The 24,701-nt window shown below is 50.7% G+C and overlaps 2 protein-coding genes and 2 pseudogenes across 2 annotated transcripts; 3 read left to right on the forward strand and 1 right to left on the reverse strand.

Moving 5' to 3' along the window:
• Positions 1–641: 641 nt before the first annotated feature.
• On the forward strand, positions 642–2,415 carry LOC136466217 (probable lysophospholipase BODYGUARD 4; annotated as a pseudogene).
• A 2,482-nt stretch (positions 2,416–4,897) lies between these two features.
• Positions 4,898–20,879, reverse strand: LOC136466218 (uncharacterized). The gene is given in 7 exon segments (XM_066464641.1): positions 4,898–5,113; positions 12,932–13,023; positions 18,189–18,443; positions 18,546–18,871; positions 18,873–19,075; positions 19,382–19,899; positions 20,864–20,879. Coding segments are annotated over 7 exon segments (1,626 nt in total).
• Positions 14,189–15,194, forward strand: LOC136464649 (uncharacterized). Its single transcript, XM_066463609.1, has 2 exons — positions 14,189–14,899; positions 15,151–15,194. The coding sequence occupies exons 1-2, from the start codon at positions 14,206–14,208 to the stop codon at positions 15,192–15,194; spliced, it is 738 nt and encodes a 245-aa protein (XP_066319706.1). The 5' UTR covers positions 14,189–14,205.
• LOC136464650 (probable serine/threonine-protein kinase At1g54610) lies at positions 20,869–23,411 on the forward strand (annotated as a pseudogene).
• The last annotated feature ends 1,290 nt before the right edge of the window (positions 23,412–24,701 follow it).

A 24,701-nucleotide genomic window follows, 5' to 3' on the forward strand; every position in this document is an offset into this window, starting at 1 on the left:
ACTGGCCCTGCTAAGACGACGCTCGCGGCTGCGGCGATTCTGCTGCTCCGCCCATGCCAGGCCCAGGAGTGGCGACAAGACGATGCCCACGAAATAGATCTTGCGAACCACGGAGCAGGTCGTGGAATCGGGGTTAGGGAGTTGAGAATCTGTATATATTAGGAAAAGTACTGAACTACCCTTAATTATAATTGAGTAAAATACACCGGAGGTCCATTAACTTTCGGTGAAGTGTCATCTAGGTCCATCAACTTTGAAACTGCATTTTTTGGTCCATTAACTTTCGTTTTGTGTCATCTAGGTCCATCAGCTTTGACTCTTGCATTTTTTGTCCATGAACTTTTAAAATGGTTCACTGCAGGTCCACGCATGCATGCACGCACGTCGGCTTTTTGCGTCGGTGGAGCCATGCCTGCACTCGCCGCCGTCGCTCGTCTACCGGGCATGCATGTGTGTTTTCCTGCTCGAATCATGATAGGGTTAGTGCATTTCGGCCTGGCTAACTGGCTAAGCGGCCCTGTGGTGTCGCGCCACCCTGCTGCTGCTCCTGTCGCTGGCTCTCCACGGCGCGGCGTACCTGCAGCAGCGGAAGAACTTCATGGCCACGGAGGTCCCTCCCGTCCCTTCTGGCACCACCTACCATGCGAACGTTCCCGAGCTCCGGCCGGTGGTCCACCTCCACCACATGGCCACGGAGGGCCGCCGGCGCGGCGTCCACGGCGCTGGCCAGCGCCGTTTTCGCGGTCCTGGACGTCGCCGACGTGATCCTCTGCTTCGTGTACGCCCTCCTCGACGGCGTCCTCGAGGACAGCCTCGTGCGCTGCTACTGCCACATGAGCTACGACGACGACGACGGCGGCATCAGTGAGGCAACCGCTGCAGCAGTGGATGGCGGTGACCACGAGGTCTCAGACACGCTGTACGCGTACGGTCGGAGGAGCGCCGTCAGGGACGCGCTTTTGGAGCTCCAGGGACTCGTCGTCGGGAGGAGGGGAGCGGCGCCGCTGGATGAGCCGATGGCCCCCTGCAAGTGGCGCAGCCCCAGGTGGTCTGACTGCGCGTGCAAGTCGTGCGTCGCATGGCGAGGCGCCGGCGAGGGCGAAGCCGGCGGCCGGCTGCACGTCGTCGTCAAAGAGCCGGATCGGAAAGCCGCCGGCGGCGGCCGGTTTGCAGATGAAGCAGCAGGAGCACGCACGCCCGACCGCGAGAACGCCATCTTTGTGCACGGTTTCACGTCGTCGTCGTCCTTCTGGGCGGAGACGGCCGGTGTTCCGGGAGTCCTCCTTCATCCTCGATGACTGCCGGCTGTTCGCGGTGGATCTCCTCGGCTTCGGCCGGAGCCCCAAGCCTGCAAACTGCATGTACAGAGTGAGAGACCACGTGGAGGCGATCGAGAGGTGCCTCATCGAGCCGCATGGCCTGATGAGCGGCAGCGCTTCCTTCCACCTGGTCAACCACTCCATGGGCTGCATCATTGCCCTCGCCTTGGCTGCCAAGCACCCGACCCGCGTGAAATCCATCACGCTGGTTGCACCGGTGAGTAGAGTGCACGCACACACCAGTAGGCAGGCAGCTCCTTTGGCGCTCACCATCAGTCAGTGACGACTGACCGTGTTCGTTGGTTGCACTTGCAACATGCAGCCGTACTTCCTGCCGTGCGAGCAGAGGGCGAGCCAGGTGGCGCTAAACAGGCTGGCCGAGAAGAAGCTGTGGCCGCCGCTGCTGTTCGGCTCCGCGGTGATGTCGTGGTACGAGCAGTCGAGCACATCGGGAGGACCGTCTGCTTCCTCGTCTGCAAGAACCACCTGCTCTGGGAGTGGCTCTTCAGCCTCTTCACGGGAAACACGTACGTACATACACTTCGTAGGCACGGTTCAGAGTCTCAGACACGCTGAACAGTGCTGAAACTATCTCTTTTCTCTAGAAAAAACAGTTGCATGCAATGCAATGCAGGGACGTGGATTCAGGGTGAGGGATCTGACGAAGCACACCCACCACTCGGTGTGGCACACCATGCACAACGTCATCTGCGGCGGGGCGAGGCTACAGGACGCGAACCTGGAGGCCGTCGTGGCGGCCGGCATCCTGGTGCAGGTGGTCCACGGCGCCAACGACCAAGTGGTTCCGGTCGAGTGCAGCCACCATCTCAAGGCTAAGCTCCCGCGCGCCAAGCTCAGTGTCATGGACAGGCGTGACCACTCGACGGTGGTTCTGGGCAGGGAGAGGGACTTCGCCGAGGAGCTCAAGGCGTTCTGGTGGTCAACTGCTTCAAGGTCCCGGTTCACGTCCAGGATGCGGACGTTCAGCGACGATACTGATGTGCCTGAGGGTGGTAACGTGTACACGTTTGTACTTGCGAACAGAGCCAGCGACAGGAGCAGCAACAGGGTGGCGCGACACCACAGGGCCGCTTAGCCGGTTAGCCGGGCCGAAATGCACTAACCCTGTCATGATTCAAGCAGGAAAACACACATGCATGCCCGGCAGACGAGCGACGGCAGCGAGTGCAGCCATGGCTCCACCGACGCAAAAAGGCGACGTGCGTGCATGCATGCGTGGACCTGCAGTGAACCATTTTAAAAGTTTATGGACCAAAAATGCAAGAGTCAAAGCTGATGGACCTAGATGACACAAAACGAAAGTTAATTGACCCAAAAATGCAGTTTCAAAGTTGATGGACCTAGATAACACTTCACCGAAAGTTAATGGACCTCCGCTGTATTTTACTCATTATAATTCGTAATTAACACCTGTTGCAAATGATTTTAACGAGAGGAACCACCGATTCCTCCCAAAAACCGTAACAAAGCTCTTAATTAATAGATTAACCTTCCATTTGATTTTTGGTTTTTGATTTTTAATTAATAGATTATCTAACGTGGATGTGGTGGGCATTGTTGGCCTGATATTTTATTAATATCTAATCAATCATATATTGGTTTTTTAATCAACCGTAAATGTGAGTACATGAGATTTATTCCCATATGTTTTTAATTTCTCGAAGAACATTTTTTCTGTACATATATTTGACCTAAGATATTAGTTTTTCAATCAACTTTAAACGTGAGTACAGGAGATTTGTTCCCGTACGTTTTTAGTTTCTTGATGAATATTTTTTTTTATGTTGAAGATGTGGAGATTTTTTCCAGTACATTTTTCTTGAAGGATTTTTTCTGGTACATCAAAGTTGTCTTTAGCCGTACAATGAGATATTAGCCTTTTTTCTATATATAATTGTGAAGGTGGACAATTTTTTAAAAACCAAAATAGATCTGACGGTTAAGAATAGTTGGAGTCTTTCGACTAATGGTTAGAAGTTTCTGATTAATGTGGGAATTTCTAGCATTTATCTTTTTTCTAGCGCTTCTGGTGAGGATTAACGTGGAGGCTATGTTTTTTAATTTCTTGAATAATATTTTTCTGAACATATATCTGACTAATAAGATATTAGTTTTTTAATCAACTTTGAACGTGAATACAGGAGATTTGTGCCCGTTCCCGTATGTTTTTTTAGTTTCTTGATGAATATTTTTCTGTACGTTGAAGTTGTGGAGATTTTTTCCAGTACATCTTTTCTTGAAGGGTTTTTTCTGGTACATCAAAGTTGTTTTTTAACCGTACAATGAGATATTAGCCTTTTTTCTATATATAACTGTGAAGGAGGATAATTTTTTAAAAACCAAAATAGATCTAACGTTTAAGGATAGTTGGAGTCTTTCGACTAATGATTAGATGTTTCTGATTGATGTGAAAATTTCTAATATTTATCTTTTTTCTAGCGTTTCTGGTGAGGATTAACGTGTAGGCTCCGTTGGTACCTCTAAAGTCTGAACTGGCCGCGGCCTGCTGGGCTGTCCATGCTACGCACAGACCCACCGTATGGCACGGGGATGGCGAGCAGACGCCAAATCTACACAACACACTGAATTACCAGACTGACATTGCAGTAGACACATAACACATTAAAACAAGATTTTGAATAATGAGAAAAAAAATTGATAACAATTTGGTTCCAAAAGGAATAGTTTCTAACAATCAGCGCACAGAAATTAGAGTTTCACTGTCGAATTTCAAGTGACGTCGTTGAGGTATGAGGATATGATGAAATTGTGAGGGGCTATAATCAGCATCCCTACCAAAGAAAATATGCTCTTTAACATACCAACTCAAGAAGCCAAAACAAATAGTTCCCAGAAAAATATAGAAGCTTAAAGTGTCTTTAGCTAGGAAAATGTTTCTCTCCAGTCTCGATGACTCAACCACAGCAATATGATCAGAAATTATTTTCAAAGAAGAAATTAGATAATGTACCTGCAATAATCCAATAGCATCATTCGAACACATCAAGAATATAGAACAAAGTACTTCCAGAAGCTTCGAAGAGAAAGCACGTATCGCTTTCAAGTTTTTCTCTGCCAGATTTTGAGTATAATGTCCCTTTGCTCTTCTTTCAGATTTGCTTATTTCATCATCAGCGAGAATGTCCTCTTCCCTAGAAACCGACAGAGCTTCTTTGTTTTGTTTGATTAAAACCTACAAAGAACACAAGATAAATATAGAAGACATTCAGAAGGGCAAACAATTTGTGGAACAGAAATGAGACCGTGAGAAACACCTGAATACTGGAGCAAACAATGCCACGCAAGTCAGGTTGGTTCTGGAGAGTGTCACATAACACATCTTGTAAAGCTCTAAAATTGCTTGACGTGTCACATGAGTAGTTGCAACAAGATGGTAACAAAGACCACAGAGAATACACATAACCTCCAGCTCTCTTGGCAGAGAAAAGTTTGTCATTCTTCAAAAGCTGCTCAGTTGATATATTCAAAACATAGTGAGAGTGCACACAGTAAGAGCTCAGTCCAAAATCAAGTCATTCTTGTAAAGCAGAGAATTTTCAATGAATACCAAATACCTTAGGAATGCTTTTCTCGATGGCTCTAACCATACCCAGAGTATCTCTTAAGAAAAATTGTAAACTGGCACCAACAATGTGCTTCTCCATAATAGGGAGAATCCATACATTTTCATCACATATTGACTGAATCTGGAGAATTTCAAGAACATTCTTTGGCCCCATTGCTGCAATCGCTGAACCAAGACATGCATCAAACTGCAGAATGGAAGGAAGAGATTCACTAATCAAAGACCAAATAAATTATTGCAGTATGAAGGCCATGAAAGTGCACACTGCACAGCATTATCTGCCATCCATTCCCTTAGGAATATATTTTAACCACAACAAGATAGCACTAGTGCACAACAGCCATGATTCATTGATTCCCCTAAGCAACATTTTGACAAACCCCATATCCTTTACCAGCAAACATACTCCCTCCAGTCACAATAAGTCAAAATTTGGACAATGGGGCCATGGGGGAGATTTCCAAAACACGACTTTGAGTTATAAATTTTTGTAACATATTTATAGTGTTAGATATGTATGTGCCGTGTGCGTGTGTATGGGCCTCCTGTGGCTATGCGCCAAGCCCAGGCCGGCTTCCTGCCGTGCCTAGATAGATTAGGATAGGCAGGTTATCCCTTGATTGGTTCTGTTTCTATAAACCTCTCCCAAGGGCTGCCTATATATTTGTATACCTTGTATACCCTAATCAATCTACTATTCAGGGCACTTGTGGCGCCTGCTGCCCCAGGTAGGGCACCTGCTGCCCCAGGTAGGGCACCTGCTGCCCCAGAAGGGGCGTCTGGAGGCTCTGCAGTTGCGCCTGCTGCTGCTGCTGAGCGTACAGCGCCTGCTGCTGAAGGTGCCCCCCTTGTCAATGGTACTGATTTTCGAAGCCTCACTGGTGCTCTCCAGTATCTCACCTTCACTCGCCCAGATATTGCTTATGCTGTTCAGCAGGTCTGTCTCCACATGCATGATCCTCGAGAGCCGCATCTTGCTGCTTTGAAGCGCATTCTGCGGTATATTCGTGGCACTCTTCACTTGGGTTTGCTTCTACGGCCCTCTACTCAGTCAGATTTGCTGGTCTACTCCGACGCTGATTGGGCTAGCTGCCCAGACACCCGAAAGTCCACTTCCGGGTATGCGGTCTTCTTGGGCGATAACTTGGTCTCCTGGTCATCCAAGCGTCAGAATGCAGTCTCTCGCTCGAGTGCCAAGGCCGAGTATCGGGCGGTTGCCAATGCCGTTGCCAAGGTCTCTTGGTTGCGCCAACTCCTTGTTGAGCTGCACGTTCCTCTGCGTCGCACCGCCCTTGTTTACTGTGATAACATCAGCACTGTTTACATGTCTTTGAACCCCGTTCAGCATCAGCGCACCAAACACGTGGAGATTGATCTACACTTTGTTCGTGAGCGCGTTGCTACAGGTGATGTCCGCGTTCTTCACGTTCCGACGAGCTCTCAGTACGCCGACATCTTCACCAAAGGCATGCCTTCTTCGGTGTTCACGGAGTTCACGTCCAGTCTGAACGTTCAGGCTCCCGACGATCAGACTGCGGGGGAGTGTTAGATATGTATGTGCTGTGTGCGTGTGTATGGGCCTCCTGTGGCTGTGCGCCAGGCTCAGGCCGGCTTCCTGCCGTGCCTAGATAGATTATGATAGGCAGGTTATCCCTTGATTGGTTCTGTTTCTATAAACCTCTCTCAAGGGCTGCCTATATATTTGTATACCTTGTATACCCTAATCAATCTACTATTCAGGGCACCTGTGGCGCCTGCTGCCCCAGAACGGGCGTCTGGAGGCTCTGCAGCTGCGCCTGCTGCTGCTGAAGGTGCCCCCCTTGTCAATGGGACTGATTTTCGAAGCCTCACTGGTGCTCTCCAGTATCTCACCTTCACTCGCCCAGATATTGATTATGCTATTCAGCAGGTCTGTCTCCACATGCATTATCCTCGAGAGCCGCATCTTGCTGCTTTGAAGCGCATTCTGCAGTATATTCGTGGCACTCTTCACTTGGGTTTGCTTCTACGGCTCTCTACTCAGTCGGATTTGTTGGTCTACTCCGACGCTGATTGGGCTGGCTGCCCAGACACCCGAAAGTCCACTTCCGGGTATGCGGCCTTCTTGGGCGATAACTTGGTCTCCTGGTCATCCAAGCATCAGAATGCAGTCTCTCGCTCGAGTGCCGAGGCCGAGTATCGGGCGGTTGCCAATGTCGTTGCCGAGGTCTCTTGGTTGCGCCAACTCATTGTTGAGCTGCACGTTCCTCTGCGTCGCACCGCCCTTGTTTACTGTGATAACATCAGCACTGTTTACATGTCTTCGAACCCCGTTCAGCATCAGCGCACCAAACACGTGGAGATTGATCTACACTTTGTTCATGAGTGCGTTGCTACAGGTGATGTCCGCGTTCTTCACGTTCCGACGAGCTCTCAGTACACCAACATCTTCACCAAAGGCCTGCCTTCTTCGGTGTTCACGGAGTTCAGATCCAATCTGAACGTTCAGGCTCCCGACAATCAGACTGCGGGGGAGTGTTAGATATATATGTGCTGTGTGCGTGTGTATGGGCCTCCTGTGGCTGTGCGCCAGGCCCAGGCCGGCTTCCTGCCGTGCCTAGATAGATTAGGATAGGCAGGTTATCCCTTGATTGGTTCTGTTTCTATAAACCTCTCCCAAGGGCTGCCTATATATTTGTATACCTTGTATACCCTAATCAATCTACTATTCAGGGCACCTGTGGCGCCTACTGCCCTAGGTAGGGCGCCTGCTGCCCTAGAAGGGGTGTCTGGAGGCTCTGCAGCTGCATCTGCTGCTGATGCTGAGCGTACAGCGCCTGCTGCTGAAGGTGCCCCCCTTGTCAATGGGACTGATTTTCGAAGCCTCGCTGGTGCTCTCCAGTATCTCACCTTCACTCGCCTAGATATTGCTTATGCTGTTCAGCAGGTCTGTCTCCACATGCATGATCCTCGAGAGCCGCATCTTGCTGCTTTGAAGCGCATTCTGCGGTATATTCGTGGCACTCTTCACTTGGGTTTGCTTCTACGGCCCTCTACTCAGTCGGATTTGCTGGTCTACTCCGATGCTGATTGGGCTAGCTGCTTAGACACCCGAAAGTCCACTTCCGGGTATGCGGTCTTCTTGGGTGATAACTTGGTCTCCTGGTCATCCAAGCGTCAGAATGCAGTCTCTCGCTCGAGTGCCGAGGCCGAGTATCGGGCGGTTGCCAATGCCGTTGCCGAGGTCTCTTGGTTGCGCCAACTCCTTGTTGAGCTGCATGTTCCTCTGCGTCGCACCGCCCTTGTTTACTGTGATAACATCAGCACTGTTTACATGTCTTCGAACCCCGTTTAGCATGAGCGCACCAAACATGTGGAGATTGATCTACACATTGTTCATGAGCGCGTTGCTACAGGTGATGTCCGTGTTCTTCATGTTCTGACGAGCTCTCAGTACGCCGACATCTTCACCAAAGGCCTGCCTTCTTCGGTGTTCACAGAGTTCAGGTCCAGTCTGAACGTTCAGGCTCTCGACGATCAGACTACGGGGGAGTGTTAGATATGTATGTGCTGTGTGTGTATGGGCCTCCTGTGGCTGTGCGCCAGGCCCAGGCCGGCTTCCTGCCGTGCCTAGATAGATTATGATAGGCAGGTTATCCCTTGATTGGTTCTGTTTCTATAAACCTCTCCCAAGGGCTGCCTATATATTTGTATACCTTGTATACCCTAATCAATCTACTATTTAGGGCACCTGTGGCCCCTGCTGCCCCAGGTAGGGCGCCTGCTGCCCTAGAAGGGGCGTCTGGAGGCTCTGCAGCTGCGCCTGCTGCTGCTGCTGAGTGTACAGCGCCTGTTGCTGAAGGTGCCCCCCTTGTCAATGGGACTGATTTTCGAATCCTCACTGGTGCTCTCTAGTATCTTACCTTCACTCGCCCAGATATTGCTTATGATGTTCAACAGGTCTGTCTCCACATGCATGATCCTCGAGAGCCGCATCTTGCTGCTTTGAAGCGCATTCTGCGGTATATTCGTGGCACTCTTCACTTGGGTTTGCTTCTACGGCCCTCTACTCAGTCGGATTTGCTGGTCTACTCCGACGCTGATTGGGCTAGCTGCCCAGACACCCGAAAGTCCACTTCCGGGTATGCGGTCTTCTTGGGCGATAACTTGGTCTCCTGGTCATCCAAGCGTCAGAATGCAGTCTCTCGCTCGAGTGCCAAGGCCGAGTATCGGGCGGTTGCCAATGCCGTTGCCAAGGTCTCTTGGTTGCGCCAACTCCTTGTTGAGCTGCACGTTCCTCTGCGTCGCACCGCCCTTGTTTACTGTGATAACATCAGCACTGTTTACATGTCTTTGAACCCCGTTCAGCATCAGCGCACCAAACACGTGGAGATTGATCTACACTTTGTTCGTGAGCGCGTTGCTACAGGTGATGTCCGCGTTCTTCACGTTCCGACGAGCTCTCAGTACGCCGACATCTTCACCAAAGGCATGCCTTCTTCGGTGTTCACGGAGTTCACGTCCAGTCTGAACGTTCAGGCTCCCGACGATCAGACTGCGGGGGAGTGTTAGATATGTATGTGCTGTGTGCGTGTGTATGGGCCTCCTGTGGCTGTGCGCCAGGCTCAGGCCGGCTTCCTGCCGTGCCTAGATAGATTATGATAGGCAGGTTATCCCTTGATTGGTTCTGTTTCTATAAACCTCTCTCAAGGGCTGCCTATATATTTGTATACCTTGTATACCCTAATCAATCTACTATTCAGGGCACCTGTGGCGCCTGCTGCCCTAGAACGGGCGTCTGGAGGCTCTGCAGCTGCGCCTGCTGCTGCTGCTGAGCGTACAGCGCCTGCTGCTGAAGGTGCCCCCCTTGTCAATGGGACTGATTTTCGAAGCCTCACTGGTGCTCTCCAGTATCTCACCTTCACTCGCCCAGATATTGATTATGCTGTTCAGCAGGTCTGTCTCCACATGCATTATCCTCGAGAGCCGCATCTTGCTGCTTTGAAGCGCATTCTGCAGTATATTCGTGGCACTCTTCACTTGGGTTTGCTTCTACGGCTCTCTACTCAGTCGGATTTGCTGGTCTACTCCGACGCTGATTGGGCTGGCTGCCCAGACACCCGAAAGTCCACTTCCGGGTATGCGGCCTTCTTGGGCGATAACTTGGTCTCCTGGTCATCCAAGCATCAGAATGCAGTCTCTCGCTCGAGTGCCGAGGCCGAGTATCGGGCGGTTGCCAATGTCGTTGCCGAGGTCTCTTGGTTGCGCCAACTCATTGTTGAGCTGCACGTTCCTCTGCGTCGCACCGCCCTTGTTTACTGTGATAACATCAGCACTGTTTACATGTCTTCGAACCCCGTTCAGCATCAGCGCACCAAACACGTGGAGATTGATCTACACTTTGTTCATGAGTGCGTTGCTACAGGTGATGTCCGCGTTCTTCACGTTCCGACGAGCTCTCAGTACACCGACATCTTCACCAAAGGCCTGCCTTCTTCGGTGTTCACGGAGTTCAGATCCAATCTGAACGTTCAGGCTCCCGACAATCAGACTACGGGGGAGTGTTAGATATATATGTGCTGTGTGCATGTGTATGGGCCTCCTGTGGCTGTGCGCCAGGCCCAGGTCGGCTTCCTGCCGTGCCTAGATAGATTAGGATAGGCAAGTTATCCCTTGATTGGTTCTGTTTCTATAAACCTCTCCCAAGGGCTGCCTATTTATTTGTATACCTTGTATACCCTAATCAATCTACTATTCAGGGCACCTGTGGCGCCTGCTGCCCTAGGTAGGGCGCCTGCTGCCCTAGAAGGGGTGTCTGGAGGCTCTGCAGCTGCATCTGCTGCTGCTGCTGAGCATACAGCGCCTGCTGCTGAAGGTGCCCCCCTTGTCAATGGGACTGATTTTCGAAGCCTCACTGGTGCTCTCCAGTATCTCACCTTCACTCGCCTAGATATTGCTTATGCTGTTCAGCAGGTCTGTCTCCACATGCATGATCCTCGAGAGCCGCATCTTGCTGCTTTGAAGCGCATTCTGCGGTATATTCGTGGCACTCTTCACTTGGGTTTGCTTCTACGGCCCTCTACTCAATCGGATTTGCTGGTCTACTCCGATGCTGATTGGGCTAGCTGCTTAGACACCCGAAAGTCCACTTCCGGGTATGCGGTCTTCTTGGGCGATAACTTGGTCTCCTGGTCATCCAAGCGTCAGAATGCAGTCTCTCGCTCGAGTGCCGAGGCCGAGTATCGGGCGGTTGCCAATGCCGTTGCCGAGGTCTCTTGGTTGCGCCAACTCCTTGTTGAGCTGCATGTTCCTCTGCGTCGCACCGCCCTTGTTTACTGTGATAACATCAGCACTGTTTACATGTCTTCGAACCCCGTTTAGCATGAGCGCACCAAACATGTGGAGATTGATCTACACATTGTTCATGAGCGCGTTGCTACAGGTGATGTCTGTGTTCTTCATGTTCTGACGAGCTCTCAGTACGCCGACATCTTCACCAAAGGCCTGCCTTCTTCGGTGTTCACAGAGTTCAGGTCCAGTCTGAACGTTCAGGCTCTCGACGATCAGACTACGGGGGAGTGTTAGATATGTATGTGCTGTGTGTGTATGGGCCTCCTGTGGCTGTGCGCCAGGCCCAGGCCGGCTTCCTGCCGTGCCTAGATAGATTATGATAGGCAGGTTATCCCTTGATTGGTTCTGTTTCTATAAACCTCTCCCAAGGGCTGCCTATATATTTGTATACCTTGTATACCCTAATCAATCTACTATTTAGGGCACCTGTGGCCCCTGCTGCCCCAGGTAGGGCGCCTGCTGCCCTAGAAGGGGCGTCTGGAGGCTCTGCAGCTGCGCCTGCTGCTGCTGCTGAGTGTACAGCGCCTGTTGCTGAAGGTGCCCCCCTTGTCAATGGGACTGATTTTCGAATCCTCACTGGTGCTCTCTAGTATCTTACCTTCACTCGCCCAGATATTGCTTATGATGTTCAGCAGGTCTGTCTCCACATGCATGATCCTCGAGAGCCGCATCTTGCTGCTTTGAAGCGCATTCTGCGGTATATTCGTGGCACTCTTCACTTGGGTTTGCTTCTACGGCCCACTACTCAATCGGATTTGCTGGTCTACTCCGATGCTGATTGGGCAGACTGCCCAGACACCCGAAAGTCCACTTCCGGGTATGTGGTCTTCTTGGGCGATAACTTGGTCTCCTGGTCATCCAAGCGTCAGAATGCAGTCTCTCGCTCGAGTGCCGAGGCCGAGTATCGGGCGGTTGCCAATGCCGTTGCCGAGGTCTCTTGGTTGCGCCAACTCCTTGTTGAGCGCACGTTCCTCTGTGTCGCACCGCCCTTGTTTACTGTGATAACATCAGCACTGTTTACATGTCTTCGAACCCCGTTCAGCATTAGCGCACCAAACACGTGGAGATTGATCTACACTTTGTTCGTGAGCGCGTTGCTACAGGTGATGTCCGCGTTCTTCACGTTCCGACGAGCTCTCAGTACGCCGACATCTTCACCAAAGGCCTGCCTTCTTCGGTGTTCACGGAGTTCAGGTCCAGTCTGAACATTCAGGCTCCTGACGATCAGACTGCGGGGAAGTGTTAGATATGTATGTGCTGTGTACGTGTGTATGGGCCTCCTATGGCTGTGCACCAGGCCCAGGCCGGCTTCCTGCCGTGCCTAGATAGATTAGGATAGGCAGGTTATCGCTTGATTGGTTCTGTTTCTATAAACCTCTCCCAAGGGCTGCCTATATATTTGTATACCTTGTATACCCTAATCAATCTACTATTCCACACAATCTCCATTGCTTTCATATAGAACACAGGAAAATTATACTTTGTCAAACTATTTTCCAAGACAAACCTACTTGTGTCATTTTCAAAAAGTCCAAGTAAATACATTAAAAGTAATCTACTCAAAGTTTGGTTGACTACACTTATTTGTTACTGGAGGAAGTATATATTCTTATAGTTGGTAAGGTAACTAAGCAAGGAGGATTTAACTGTCTGTGTAGTTACGGGAAAAAGGTACCTGCTTCCGGAAGGAAAAGTCGTCATCTGACAAGTTTTGCATGTCGGCCAAGTTCCTGACTGCTTCCGGCAATAGGTCAGCTGAAAACTCACCTGTTTTTATATAAATGTCATAGATCTCAGCTCAGGAACTCATGGCCCCTATTAATAACAAGTATCTAACTAGCAGAAGTAAAAGAAATAAAATAATCAAATTTTCATCCAAAAAAATGGACATAGCAAGTTAGTTTAATTTTACAAATATCGGAGCCCAAGAATAAAAACATGGTGCCTTTGTGAGTTGTGACCAGATAAGACTAGGAACTCCAAATCTCCAATACAGCTAAGCTATGTTAAGTGTATATCAAGGCCCATCCTATAGGCCCATATAGCCCATGTGGCTCTATATATATATATATATATATATATATATATATATATATATATATATATATATATATATATGGCCATCTCCACTAATTGAGTGATCTTCTGTCATTTTCTAAGGTTAGTAACATGGTACCAGAGCCATGGATTAGGGCTGGGATTAGAGCTAATCAATTTTTTAATCCCCCCATGATCCAATCCCTATCAGGCCGCCGTCGCGGTCGTCTTTCATAATCACGGTCTATCGCTCCGCGCCGTCCGCGTGGCCCGTGCGACCGTCGCCGCACCGTACCTGCGCTTCCGTCCACCTGCGACGTTCGCGCCCGTGCGCGGTGCGCCCGTGAAGTCCCGCGGCCGTCCGCCAGCGAAGTCCGCGTGGTCCGCACGGTCGTCTGCCCGCGAAGTCCGCGCGGTCCGCACGGTCGTCCGCCTCTTCAGCGCACTCGTCCGTGTCCCATCCGACGCGCCGTCTGCGCGCATCACGTCGTCCGCTTCGTCTCTGTGGAATCAACGTCCAGGCCTGCACATCTGCACGGCTCTTCCTCGGCCCACCTGCTGCTGCACATCGTCCGATCTCCTCCGGATCGCACAGCAGAGGAAACAGAGGACTTCTGCTTCTGCAACGGTGGTGATTGATCCCTGCTTTAGTCTCCCTGTTGGTTCGCTGTCAGTCTCCCTGTTGGTTAGCGGTAAGTATCCTTTCCAACCATGTCAACATCACAGATCAATGCCATTGTTATCAACATCACTTTAGATGGTCAGAACTATCCAGAGTGGGCTTTTTGTGTTGAGACTGCATTAAGGGGTGTTGGTTTTTATTTTCATCTGACTGATGATCCGCCTGCTCGTAACCCTGATGGTAGCAATGCTGCTGCTATTAAAACCTGGGAAATCAATGATGGAAAAGTGATGGCAGCCATAGTCAATAGTGTTAAGCAAACTATGATCATGAGTCTTCGTAAGTTTAAAAGAGCGAAGCCCATGTGGTCTTATTTGAAGCAACGATATGTTCAAGATAGTGGTGCTCTTCAGCATACTCTTATGCAACAACTTCATGTCATTGAACAGAAAGATATGTCCATTGATGAGTACTACTCCGCTTTTGATCGTTTGATGGGTTCTTTGATCTCCATGGTACCTCAATGCACAGCTACAGAGAATTGTACAGCACTTACTTTCATTGAGCAGTTCCTTACATACAGATTTGTTATGGGAGTTCGGGCAGAATATGATTCCATTCGCACTCGATTGCTTCACAATTCCTCTAATCTCACTATGGCACAGGCCTTGGTTGATTTACTTGCAGAAGAAACACGTCTTCAGTCCCTGTCTGCTTCTTCTGTGTCTGTGCCTCATAGTGTGTTGGCAGCCTCGCAGAGGTCTGGTGCACCAAAAGGCACCTCTTCAGAGCCTTGCAAGCATTGTGGTAGGACTGGTCATCCTCTAGAAAATTGTTTTGTCCAGCACCCACAGAAATTGGCTGAGTTTCATGCCCGTCGTGCTGCCCGTGGTCGTGGTACGGGCTCCACTTCTAGAGGTTCAGTCTCTATTGCTGCAGCCTCACCTGTCAGTGCTTCCTCGACGTCTTGGGTTCTTGATTCAGGCGCTTCTTTCCATGTGACATCTGATCAGTCCCACTTGGTTGCTTGCAAGTCAGTCACGGATGGTGCTTCTGTTCAGACTGCCGATGGTACATCCTGTCACATCACTCACCAGGGTTCTCTTTGCATTTCTCATTTTTCTATACCTGATGTTTCTCTTGTACCTCAGTTGAACATGAATCTTCTATCAGTAGGCCAAATTACTGATCAAAATTGCTTTGTTGGATTTGATGACTCATCTTGTTTCATTCAGGATCGTCGAAGCGGGACTGTGATTGGGACTGGCCATCGCCGTAAAGGTGCTCCTAGCCTCTACGTTTTGGACACCTTGCGCCTTCCTTCTTCAGCCACATCCACGTCTCGTGTGTCATCTGCTGCATCTTCATCCTATAGGCCTTTTGATCTTATTCATTCAGATGTATGGGGTCCCGCACCTTTTGCTACAAAGGGTGGTCATAAATATTATGTTATTTTCATTGATGATCATTCCCGTTATACTTGAATTTATTTCATGAAACATCGCTCTCAACTGTGCTCTATTTATCAATCTTTTGCGTGCATGGTTCACACTCAGTTCTCTACTCCTATCAGAGTTTTTCGTTCTGACTCTGGTGGTGAGTATTTATCTGATATTTTCCGCCGTTTTTGACCTTCGAGGGCACCCTTGCTTAGCTCTCTTGTCCTGGCGCACATGCTCAAAATGGTGTTGCTGAACGCAAACACCGCCATCTCATAGAAACTGCCAGAACACTTCTCATTTCCTCATTTGTTCCATCACATTTCTGGGGCGAAGCTATTTCTACTGCTGTCTATCTCATCAATAGACAGCCCTCATCCAAACTGTTTGGCAAATGTCCTGGTGAAGTACTTTTTGGTACTCCTCCAAACTATGATCATCTCCGAGTCTTCGGATGTACATGCTATGTTTTGCTTCCCCCTCGTGAGCGGACCAAGTTGACCGCTCAATCTGTTGAGTGTGTCTTTCTGGGGTATAGTCCTGAGCATAAGGGTTATCGGTGTTATGATCCTACCTCTCGTCGTATACGTTTCTCCCGTGATGTGAATTTTGTTGAGGATCGCCCTTTCTTTTACAACCCATCTACTAAACCTTCATATTCCCCCACTGAGTCCACCTCCTTTCTTTGTTTTCCTACTAATTCATCTGGAGGTGATGTTCCTGCACCATCCTCCTCCATTCCACCTCATGTGATATCTACACATGAGAGTTCTCCACCTCCACCTCCATCTAAACCACCCATTAAACATGTCTTCACTCGTCGTCCCAAAGGTCCCACTGCTCCTTCATCTACCTCTACCACCCTAGCCAGTCCTGACGATCCCGTTGCTGATGTTTCTAATGTTGCTAATGAGTCACAAGCTTTATCTGATGAGTTATAGGTTGGTCCAAGATATAATCTTCGGGACCGTAGTACTATTGGGCCTGCTGACAAGTATGGTTTTCCATCTGTGAATGCTGTTGTTGATGAACCCTCCACGTATCAAGAAGCTTCCAGCATCCCTGAATGGCAGCTTGCAATGTGTGAGGAGCTTGCTGCCCTTGATCGTCAAGGGACCTGGGATCTTGTTCCATTACCATCACATGCAGTGCCAATCACATCTAAGTGGGTGTTCAAGATTAAGAGAAAATCTGATGGTTCTATAGAGAGATATAAAGCTAGACTTGTTGCAAGAGGTTTTCAGCAGGCTCAAGGCCGTGATTATGATGAGACATTTGCACCCGTTGCTCATATGACTACCGTTCGTACTCTGATTGCAGTGGCTGCCACTTCAAACTGGGCTATCTCTCAGATGGGTGTTAAGAATGCTTTTCTTCATGGTGACTTGAATGAAGAAGTTTACATGCAGCCACCTCCAGGTGTTGATGCTCCCTTAGGATATGTTTGTCGTCTTCGTCGTGCCCTATATGGTCTCAAACAGGCTCCTCGTGCTTGGTTTGAGAGATTTGTTTCTGTGATACGAACTGCTGGTTTTTCAGCTAGTGCTCATGATCCTGCTCTATTTATTCACCTCTCTCCACGTGGGCGTACTTTGCTCCTTCTATATGTTGATGACATTTTAATTACTGGAGATGATGTGGAACATATTTCCCATGTGAAGAAGCAACTTGGTGTGCAATTTCAAATGTCTGATTTGGGTCCTCTTAGTTATTTCTTGGGCATTGAGATTTCACATTCTGCCAATGGCTATTACCTCTCTCAGTCAAAATACATACATGACCTTATTGTTCGTTCGGGCATTACTGATAATCGCACGGCTGCCACACCTATGGATATGCACTTGCAACTTCGTGCTACTGATGGAATGCCTCTTTAGGATCCTTCTCGCTATCGGCATCTTGTGGGCAGCCTTGTTTATCTTACTGTTACTCGACCTGACATTGCTCATCATGTTCACATTCTAAGTCAGTTTGTGAGTGCTCCTACTTCTGTTCATTTTGGCCATTTGCTGCTTGTGCTACGTTATTTAAGGGGGACATCATCTCGATGCTTGTTTTATGCTTGCGATAGTCCACTTCAGTTTCATGCTTATTCAGACTCCACTTGGGCAAGTGACCCCATGGATCGCCGCTCTATCACAGGCTATTGCATTCTTCTTGGTTCTTCTCCTCTTGCATGGAAGTCCAAGAAACAAGCTGCTGTCCCTCGCTCTAGTACCGAAGCAGAACTTCGAGCACTGGCTACTACCACTGCAGAGATTGTATGGCTTCGATGGTTACTCGCTGATTTTGGTATATCTTGTGATGCACCCACACCTCTTTTGTGCGATAACACTGGAGCCATACAAATTGCCAATGACCCTGTCAAACATGAGCTTACTAAGCATATTGGTGTTGATGCATTTTTCACTCGTTCTCACTGTCATCAGAAGACAATTGATCTTCAGTATGTACCCTCTGAGCTGCAACTGGCTGATTTTTTCACGAAAGCCCAAACTCGAGAGCAACATCGGCTTCATTTGATCAAACTCAATGCTTCAGATCCTCCGCTTCCACCTTGAGTTTGAAGGGGGGGTGTTAAGTGTATATCAAGGCCCATATAGCCCATGTGGCTCTATATATATATATATATATATATATATATATATATATATGGCCATCTCCACTAATTGAGTGATCTTCTGTCATTTCTAAGGTTAGTAACAAGCTATAGATAACGAAAACGATGATCTATTGTCACCATCATAACAGAATCAATGACATGATGCAGAATGAAATGCATTAACAAAATAGTATGGATGTGGTAGGATATGCTAAGGTACTGAAACACATACCTAACTTGTCAAATGCCACTGAAATTACATGAAATGATCTGTCCCAGACGTCACTGTAGCGGAAATCTAGCAAGCCTTCTAGGATAGCACATATCTTCTCTATGATTGTGGGATCTGATTTCAAACCTTGATGTCTGGCCTTCATCTAAGCAATTCCCTGTGACACCAAGGTTTCATCGATGCAGTGATCTATTAAACCTTTAAAAGCCTCCACAGAAGAAAATCTCGCCTCTTCGAATTCACTTGATAATATATCTGACAAGCAATTAACAAAAAAAAAGTTAGGTAATGAACATGGCAATCTATGTAAGCATCATCGACCAATTAAGAAATGCTAAGTTTATGAGAAGAACCAACCTCCAAGTGAAGTAAATATCAATGGAAGCTTTACAACACAAATGTCCCTGTTTTGCTTGTAAATTTTTTTAGTACCAACATGTAAAAGTCGTGCAATCGAAGCCATTTCATCTCCTGATTTTCTTTCTGAAGACACTGACAGCCCCAACGAGCACAGAAGGTCCAATAGCACATCCGATTTTAGCTGTAGTGTTGGACTCTCAGCAACAGCATGCAGAATGTCCAACAGACTCCTTGTCAAAATTGGTTGATGCAAATCTAACAGTGGTTTAAAATATTTCAAGATGGTATTGGAAGGCTTCGACGCCATAAGCGGAAGGCAGCATCAAAGCATTCAAAATATACAGGACCTCCTTAGCCCCCTTGGGGCCTTCCTCTGCTGCACCTGTATTTACAGAACTAGACCCTCCAGAAAGCAGCAGAAACCGCTCAAAAGATCTTGTTATTGCTTCACTTGCTGGAACCAAAATTGGTTGCCTTTGAAAACTCAGGAGAACATCCCGCAAGCATGAATGAGATTGTTTCCGCACCTACAACCCACCAAAGTAAACCATGAATTACTGGCTTAATGTTAATGGACTACACATTTTGGGCATGACTCAACTTTTACAGAAGGCATGACGTATGATTTCAAACTTCTCACTGATACTGAATGATACTTTACAGAAGTAGTAATTGGCTGGCTGATTTGAGCCTCTAATCTGGCTAAATGAGAAACGGTAATACAATCAAGTTCCATACATTGGCAAACTCAGTGAGGAGTATCATTAGTTAGTTTGAACGGGAACGAAATTTGAATGAAAGCAGCAGTTGGAGAGTATCAGCTTTGTTCATACCTTTGGCCGGTGATCGGTACTGAGGCGCAGAATCACAGTGTATAACGCCTCCCAGTTCGCCCTGTCCCCCGCAGATATCAAATGCGCGAGGCACCTAAGCCCCGCCCTGACGCCTGAATCGGGCGTGGAAGGGAAATCGAGCACGCGCATCACATCGTCGGCGACCTCACGGCCACGGGCGCGCACCACGGCAGCCGGGAGGGCAGGCAGCGCCGCGGAGAGGAAGGCGAGGAGCGCTCCGGCGACGTGGCGGTCGGCGCCGGCGGCCCCCGCGCGAGCGAGCGGGGCGAGCGCCGCGGCGGACGCGGCGAAGTAGGCTACGGGGGTGGCGGGTACTCCCTGGTCGCTAACGGCCTGCGCCATGGCGGCGGCGGTGGCGCAGAGGTGCTGGAAGTCCTCCCGCGGCGAGCCGCCGAGGCGCGCGAGGATTGTCGCGGCGAGGTCGCCCTCTCCGCCCAGAAAGGAGAGGTCGTCGTCGCCGGCAGTGGAGCGCGGGGTCTCCATTTGGAGATTTGACACTGCACCCACGTTTATAGACACGGATATTTTATCATCCCCGAGTGTCAACGTGATCAAAGAGTCATATTTGGAGTCCCAACTATCCTATTTTCTCATGGGAAGACAATTGCAAAAATGAAACTTCGAAATATTGATCGTTTATAAATTTAACACTGAACCCATGTTTAATAGATAGCTCCATTTATCATCCATCCGAGTGTTCACGTGATCCAAGAGTCATCTTTGGAGTCCCAAATATCCTCTGTGGACGTCGCCCGGGGGGGGGGGCGTGTTGTTGGGAAGCCGCACGTACGTACCGGCCGAATGCACTGGGAGCTCGGAAACTATCGCTCTAGGGTTTTGGGGGAGATGATGGGCTCTCTCGCTACGTCGTTTTTGTTTCGTTGGCGCGCGGTTAAGGGCTTTTAGGTGGGCTGGACCGAATTAGTAAGACAGATGGATGGACCTGTCGGGCTAGTGTTTGTGGGAGCTTTTAAATTCCACTGGTGATCTAGTTATACAAATTGCAGTAACATCACGACACACCTACTAGGATACGCGCTGGATCTAGAATATATACTAATCTCTCGCAACTAAAAAGAGTAAAGAGTAGATACCGTTTTGGTATAACATTCCAACGTGGGTCCATGATTCTACCTGCTGCGATCTCGTATCCCTCACTCTACATCCGTCCCTTGCGACAAACCACGCTCACTTGATTTCAAAAGGTCGTGCTCTCTTCCCCTCCGGCTCGCGCAACATGCAAGGAAACCTATGGACAGCAAGGCAAGTCAAATCATCAATCACATAACAACTGGATGAGTAGTTCCACATGAAAAAAATCAATCACCCTAACAAACGGAGGAGCAGTTCCACGGCAAAAACTAACCCCGCGATCACCGCGCGCCGCCAGTTACGCTATCGCGCCTTGACCCGTGCCCTCGACGCCCTCGGTCCCTCGTCCATCGCCAGTCACAGCTCTACCTCGGTCCCTCGTCATCTCGCCGTGCTGACCGCATGCGCCACCACATCCTTGTTTTCAACGCGTCGTGACTCGTGAGCCGGCGTCGAACCCCGCCGTCCAACCTAGCGCGTTCATTCCTCGTGCGTCGCTGGCATCGATTTGGCGGGAACGCTCGCGACGGCCGGCGTCCGTCGGCGATGGGCGGCCTCTGCTCCAAGGGGGGCGTCGTGGACATCGGCGGGAACAACAACAGCGCGGCCGCAGACGGCGGCGGCGGCGCGCAGGCTCAGCAGGTGATCTCCAGCGTACCGCAGGGGTTCTCCGGCGAGCACGTCATCGCGGGATGGCCCTCCTGGCTGACGTCCGTCGCCGAAGAGATCGTCGAGGGTGGCTGCCCTGGCGTGCCGACACGTTCGAGCGGCTGGACAAGATCGGGCAGGGCACGTACACCAACGTGTACAAGGCGCGGGACCTGTAGAGCGGCAAGATTGTGGCGCTGAAGCCGGTGCGCTTCGTCGACATGGACCCGGAGAGCGTACGGTTCATGGCCCGGGACTGCGGGAGATCCACATCCTCCGGCGGCTGGACCACCCCAACGTGATCAAGCTGGAAGGCATCGTCACCTCGCGCCTCTCGCACAGCCTCTACCTCGTCTTCGAGTACATGGGGCACGACCTCGCCGGCCTCGCCGCGCTGTCCGGGCAGCGCTTCACGGAGCCGCAGGTCAAGTGCTTCATGCGCCAGATCCTCGAGGGCCTGCGCCACTGCCACGCGCGCAGAGTCCTGCGCCGGGACATCAAGGGCTCCAACCTCCTCATCGGCGACAACGGCGTGCTCCGGATCGCCGACTTCGGGTTCACCAGTCGACACCTTCTTCGACCCCGGCATGACACAGCCCATGACCAGCCGCGTCGTCACGCTATGGTACCGCCCGCCGGAGCTCCTGCTCGGCCCCACCGAGTACCGCGTCGCCGTGGACCTGAGGAGCACCGGCTGCATCCTCGCCGAGCTGCTCGCGGGCGAGCCCATCATGCCCAGCCAGACCGAGATCGAGCAGCTGCACAAGATCTTCAAGCTCTGCGGCTCGCTGTCCGAGGACTACTAGGCGAAGGCGAAGCTACCCGACGTGACGCTCTTCAAGCCGCAACGGCCGTACCGGCGCAAGATCGCCGAGACGTTCAAGGACTTTCCCCCCACTGCCCTGGCACTCCTGGACACGCTGCTCGCCATCGAGCCGTCGGCACGGGGCATGGTGGCCTCTGCTCTGGACAGCAAGGACCAAGCCGCTGGCGTGTGATCAGGCGAGCCTGCCCAAGTACCCGCCCTGCAAGGAGTACGACGCCAAGCTCCGAGGCCAGGAGGCCAGCAGGCAAAACACAGCGGGCATCGGAGGCAAGGGCTTTGTATCCGTCAATCCGGGAAGGGACGACTCCAAGGGCGCCGCGCTAGCTCAGGACCTCGTCATTGCGCGCCAACCAGAAGAGCACCAGCCACCACTACAGCTCGCTGGAAGACAGCGTGCCGGGCTTCCGCATCGAGCCGCCCGCCTTGGCCGTGCATAGGCCGACGACGCTGCACACCGGCGGCGGCTTCGGGCCAACGTGGTACAACACGAGCGACCAGCGGGCGGTCCCGCGCGTGTCCAGCTCCGTCAGGGCGTCCGCGTCGCACCTCACCTCGCAGTGGTCCTACGCGCAGTCCCGGGGCATCGACCTGCATCCGAGAGCTCGTCGGCCGCCACCAACGCCAACTCCAGGTACAACCGGCTAGACGTCGCGAAGCCGGCCAACGCCGTCAGCCACCCCGGCTCTCCCACCACCACAAGGACCTCGGCATGAGGGCCCACCATCCGACACGGACGCCGAGAAGGCCCTCGTGGCACACATCGTCACACACGCGACGTTGACGTCGCTGTTTGCGCCCGCGCCCGTGCCGTCGTCCTCGCCCCACGATCGCCCACGCCGCGGGCTCTCCCTCCCTGCCGTAAAGCCGAGTAAAAATGTTTTCAGTGTTTCTTTTGATCTTCTTATTCTGTTTGGTTTGAGTAGAGGTTTCTTTTCATCTTCGAATCTTTTTTTGGTTTCAGTGGATGACTCGCTGTGGGTGACGAAGCTCCACAAACCAACATTCAGGCCATCAAGGTATAATCAGTAAACCTGCCCTCGCATCTCCATTTTCTATGCAGCCAAAAAAATATCAAGCTTCTACAAACTGGTTTCTCAGAATGACACCGACAGACACTTGAGAGCACCTGACCAAGGAAAAATGATACGTTGATCATTAGGGCGTACGCCTCAGTGTTAGTTCTGCAACGTTCCTTCTTCATCCTTTGATACACTACTTCAACTGCATTTTCAGTACACCATCCAGGCATGCGTTATATATAGTTGTAGCTACAAGAGAGTTCTTGGTATGATTTTTTTTTTTTTGTTCCTTTCTTTGTTGTGTAAACATGTGCAGGAGAAAAGAAACCAGCACTCACATTGCTGTGTACTTTGCTTGATGCTTGAAACAAGCTATTTACTTGTTTATCTATGGTATACATTCATGTGTTATTCTGCTAGATGGATGGAAGAAACTATCTTTTTTTTTCCTAGAACAAGACTTCACGCGTATTTCGTTAAGAAAAGGAGTCGAAAGAACGGCATACACAGAGCAGCTACGGGAGAACCCAAAGTGCCAGTTATAGAACCACAGAGAAAGTGGTTAAGAACCTAACGACAACATAAACGAAAGAAAAGGCGTTAGGGAGAGTCCCTCTACCAAGAACCTAAACGACTAGACCTGCAAAGGAGAAACAAACATCAACGCATGGCTGCCAGCAAAAGAGATGAAGCTGCGGTGGCAAAGCATCCACCGAGAAGCGACGAGACTATGGCGGCCATGCACGCGGCAAAGTATCCGTGAAGGTAAAGTGGCCAACATGCCCTCAGCTGTAAGCATGAGGGGGCACACGAAAGCGACATAGACGGCAAAGTATCCGCCCGAGCAGTGACAGTGGCAAAGCATCTGCTGTGGAGAACGAATCGATGAGGGCAACACCAAGCAGGCTAGATAGACCAATGCGAAGACGAGCATGAAGTGCACAAAGGCCCAGCACAAAAAGCGACTCCGGCAAGAGCGACGAGAGATGGGCTGCAGTAGTGCTCCAACGATGCCTACAAGAAGGGCCTTGACATCCACAGACGCCAACAACGCCAATAGAAGTACACGAGTCGGTCTTTCGACCCGACCTAGCCTGCCCTGACGAACAGGAACTTCGACGACGCCTCAAGGAAGGTAGATGACAGGCTGCGCCACCGCCGCCGGCCCGAAGAAACCGAGCAGGGTTTTCACCCAAATACTGAATGTCCATAGGAGCAGGCCACCCACAGTAGCGGCACGAACCGCTTGTCAGCATCTCTGGCCGCCAGAGCTGGCCACCGCGCGCCGGCAGGTAACGCTCTGGTTGCCAGGCACCAGCTGTCAACAACCATGGGGGTTCGGCAAGGGGAGGCACGGACACGACAGGCGCTGGCCCACCACTGCCAGACGCATCCGCCGAAGCCGCCGCCACCGGCCGGCGAGGTGAGGCCGATGGCTCCTAACACGCTGCAGACAGGCGCAGATCCGGTGAGGGGGCGACGCGGGCCACCCCAGCCCGCTGCCGGCCGTCCCCGTCCAACAAAGGTCACCGAGCTTCACACCAGCCGCAACCACAGGCCAGGTTGAGGGGGCTGGAACCACCGACGCGTCCGGGCAGATCCGACGCGCCAGCTAGAGCAGCAGCCACGACCGATGCAGATACGGCGAGGGACAGGCAAGATCCGGCCCCGGGCAGCCCGAATCTGGCCCACCGGAGAAGCTCGCATAAGAGGT

The sequence above is a fragment of the Miscanthus floridulus genome, chromosome 7, assembly GCF_019320115.1.
Source record: "Miscanthus floridulus cultivar M001 chromosome 7, ASM1932011v1, whole genome shotgun sequence".
NCBI lineage: Eukaryota > Viridiplantae > Streptophyta > Magnoliopsida > Poales > Poaceae > Miscanthus > Miscanthus floridulus.

Bases quoted from the DNA above. Each gene is read 5' to 3' on its own strand.
- LOC136464649 (XM_066463609.1), top strand. From the start codon at position 14,206: ATGGCAGCCATAGTCAATAGTGTTAAGCAAACTATGATCATGAGTCTT. The intron at 14,900-15,150 runs GCGCTTCTTTCC...TGTTTCATTCAG, and splicing joins GTCTTGGGTTCTTGATTCAG to GATCGTCGAAGCGGGACTGT.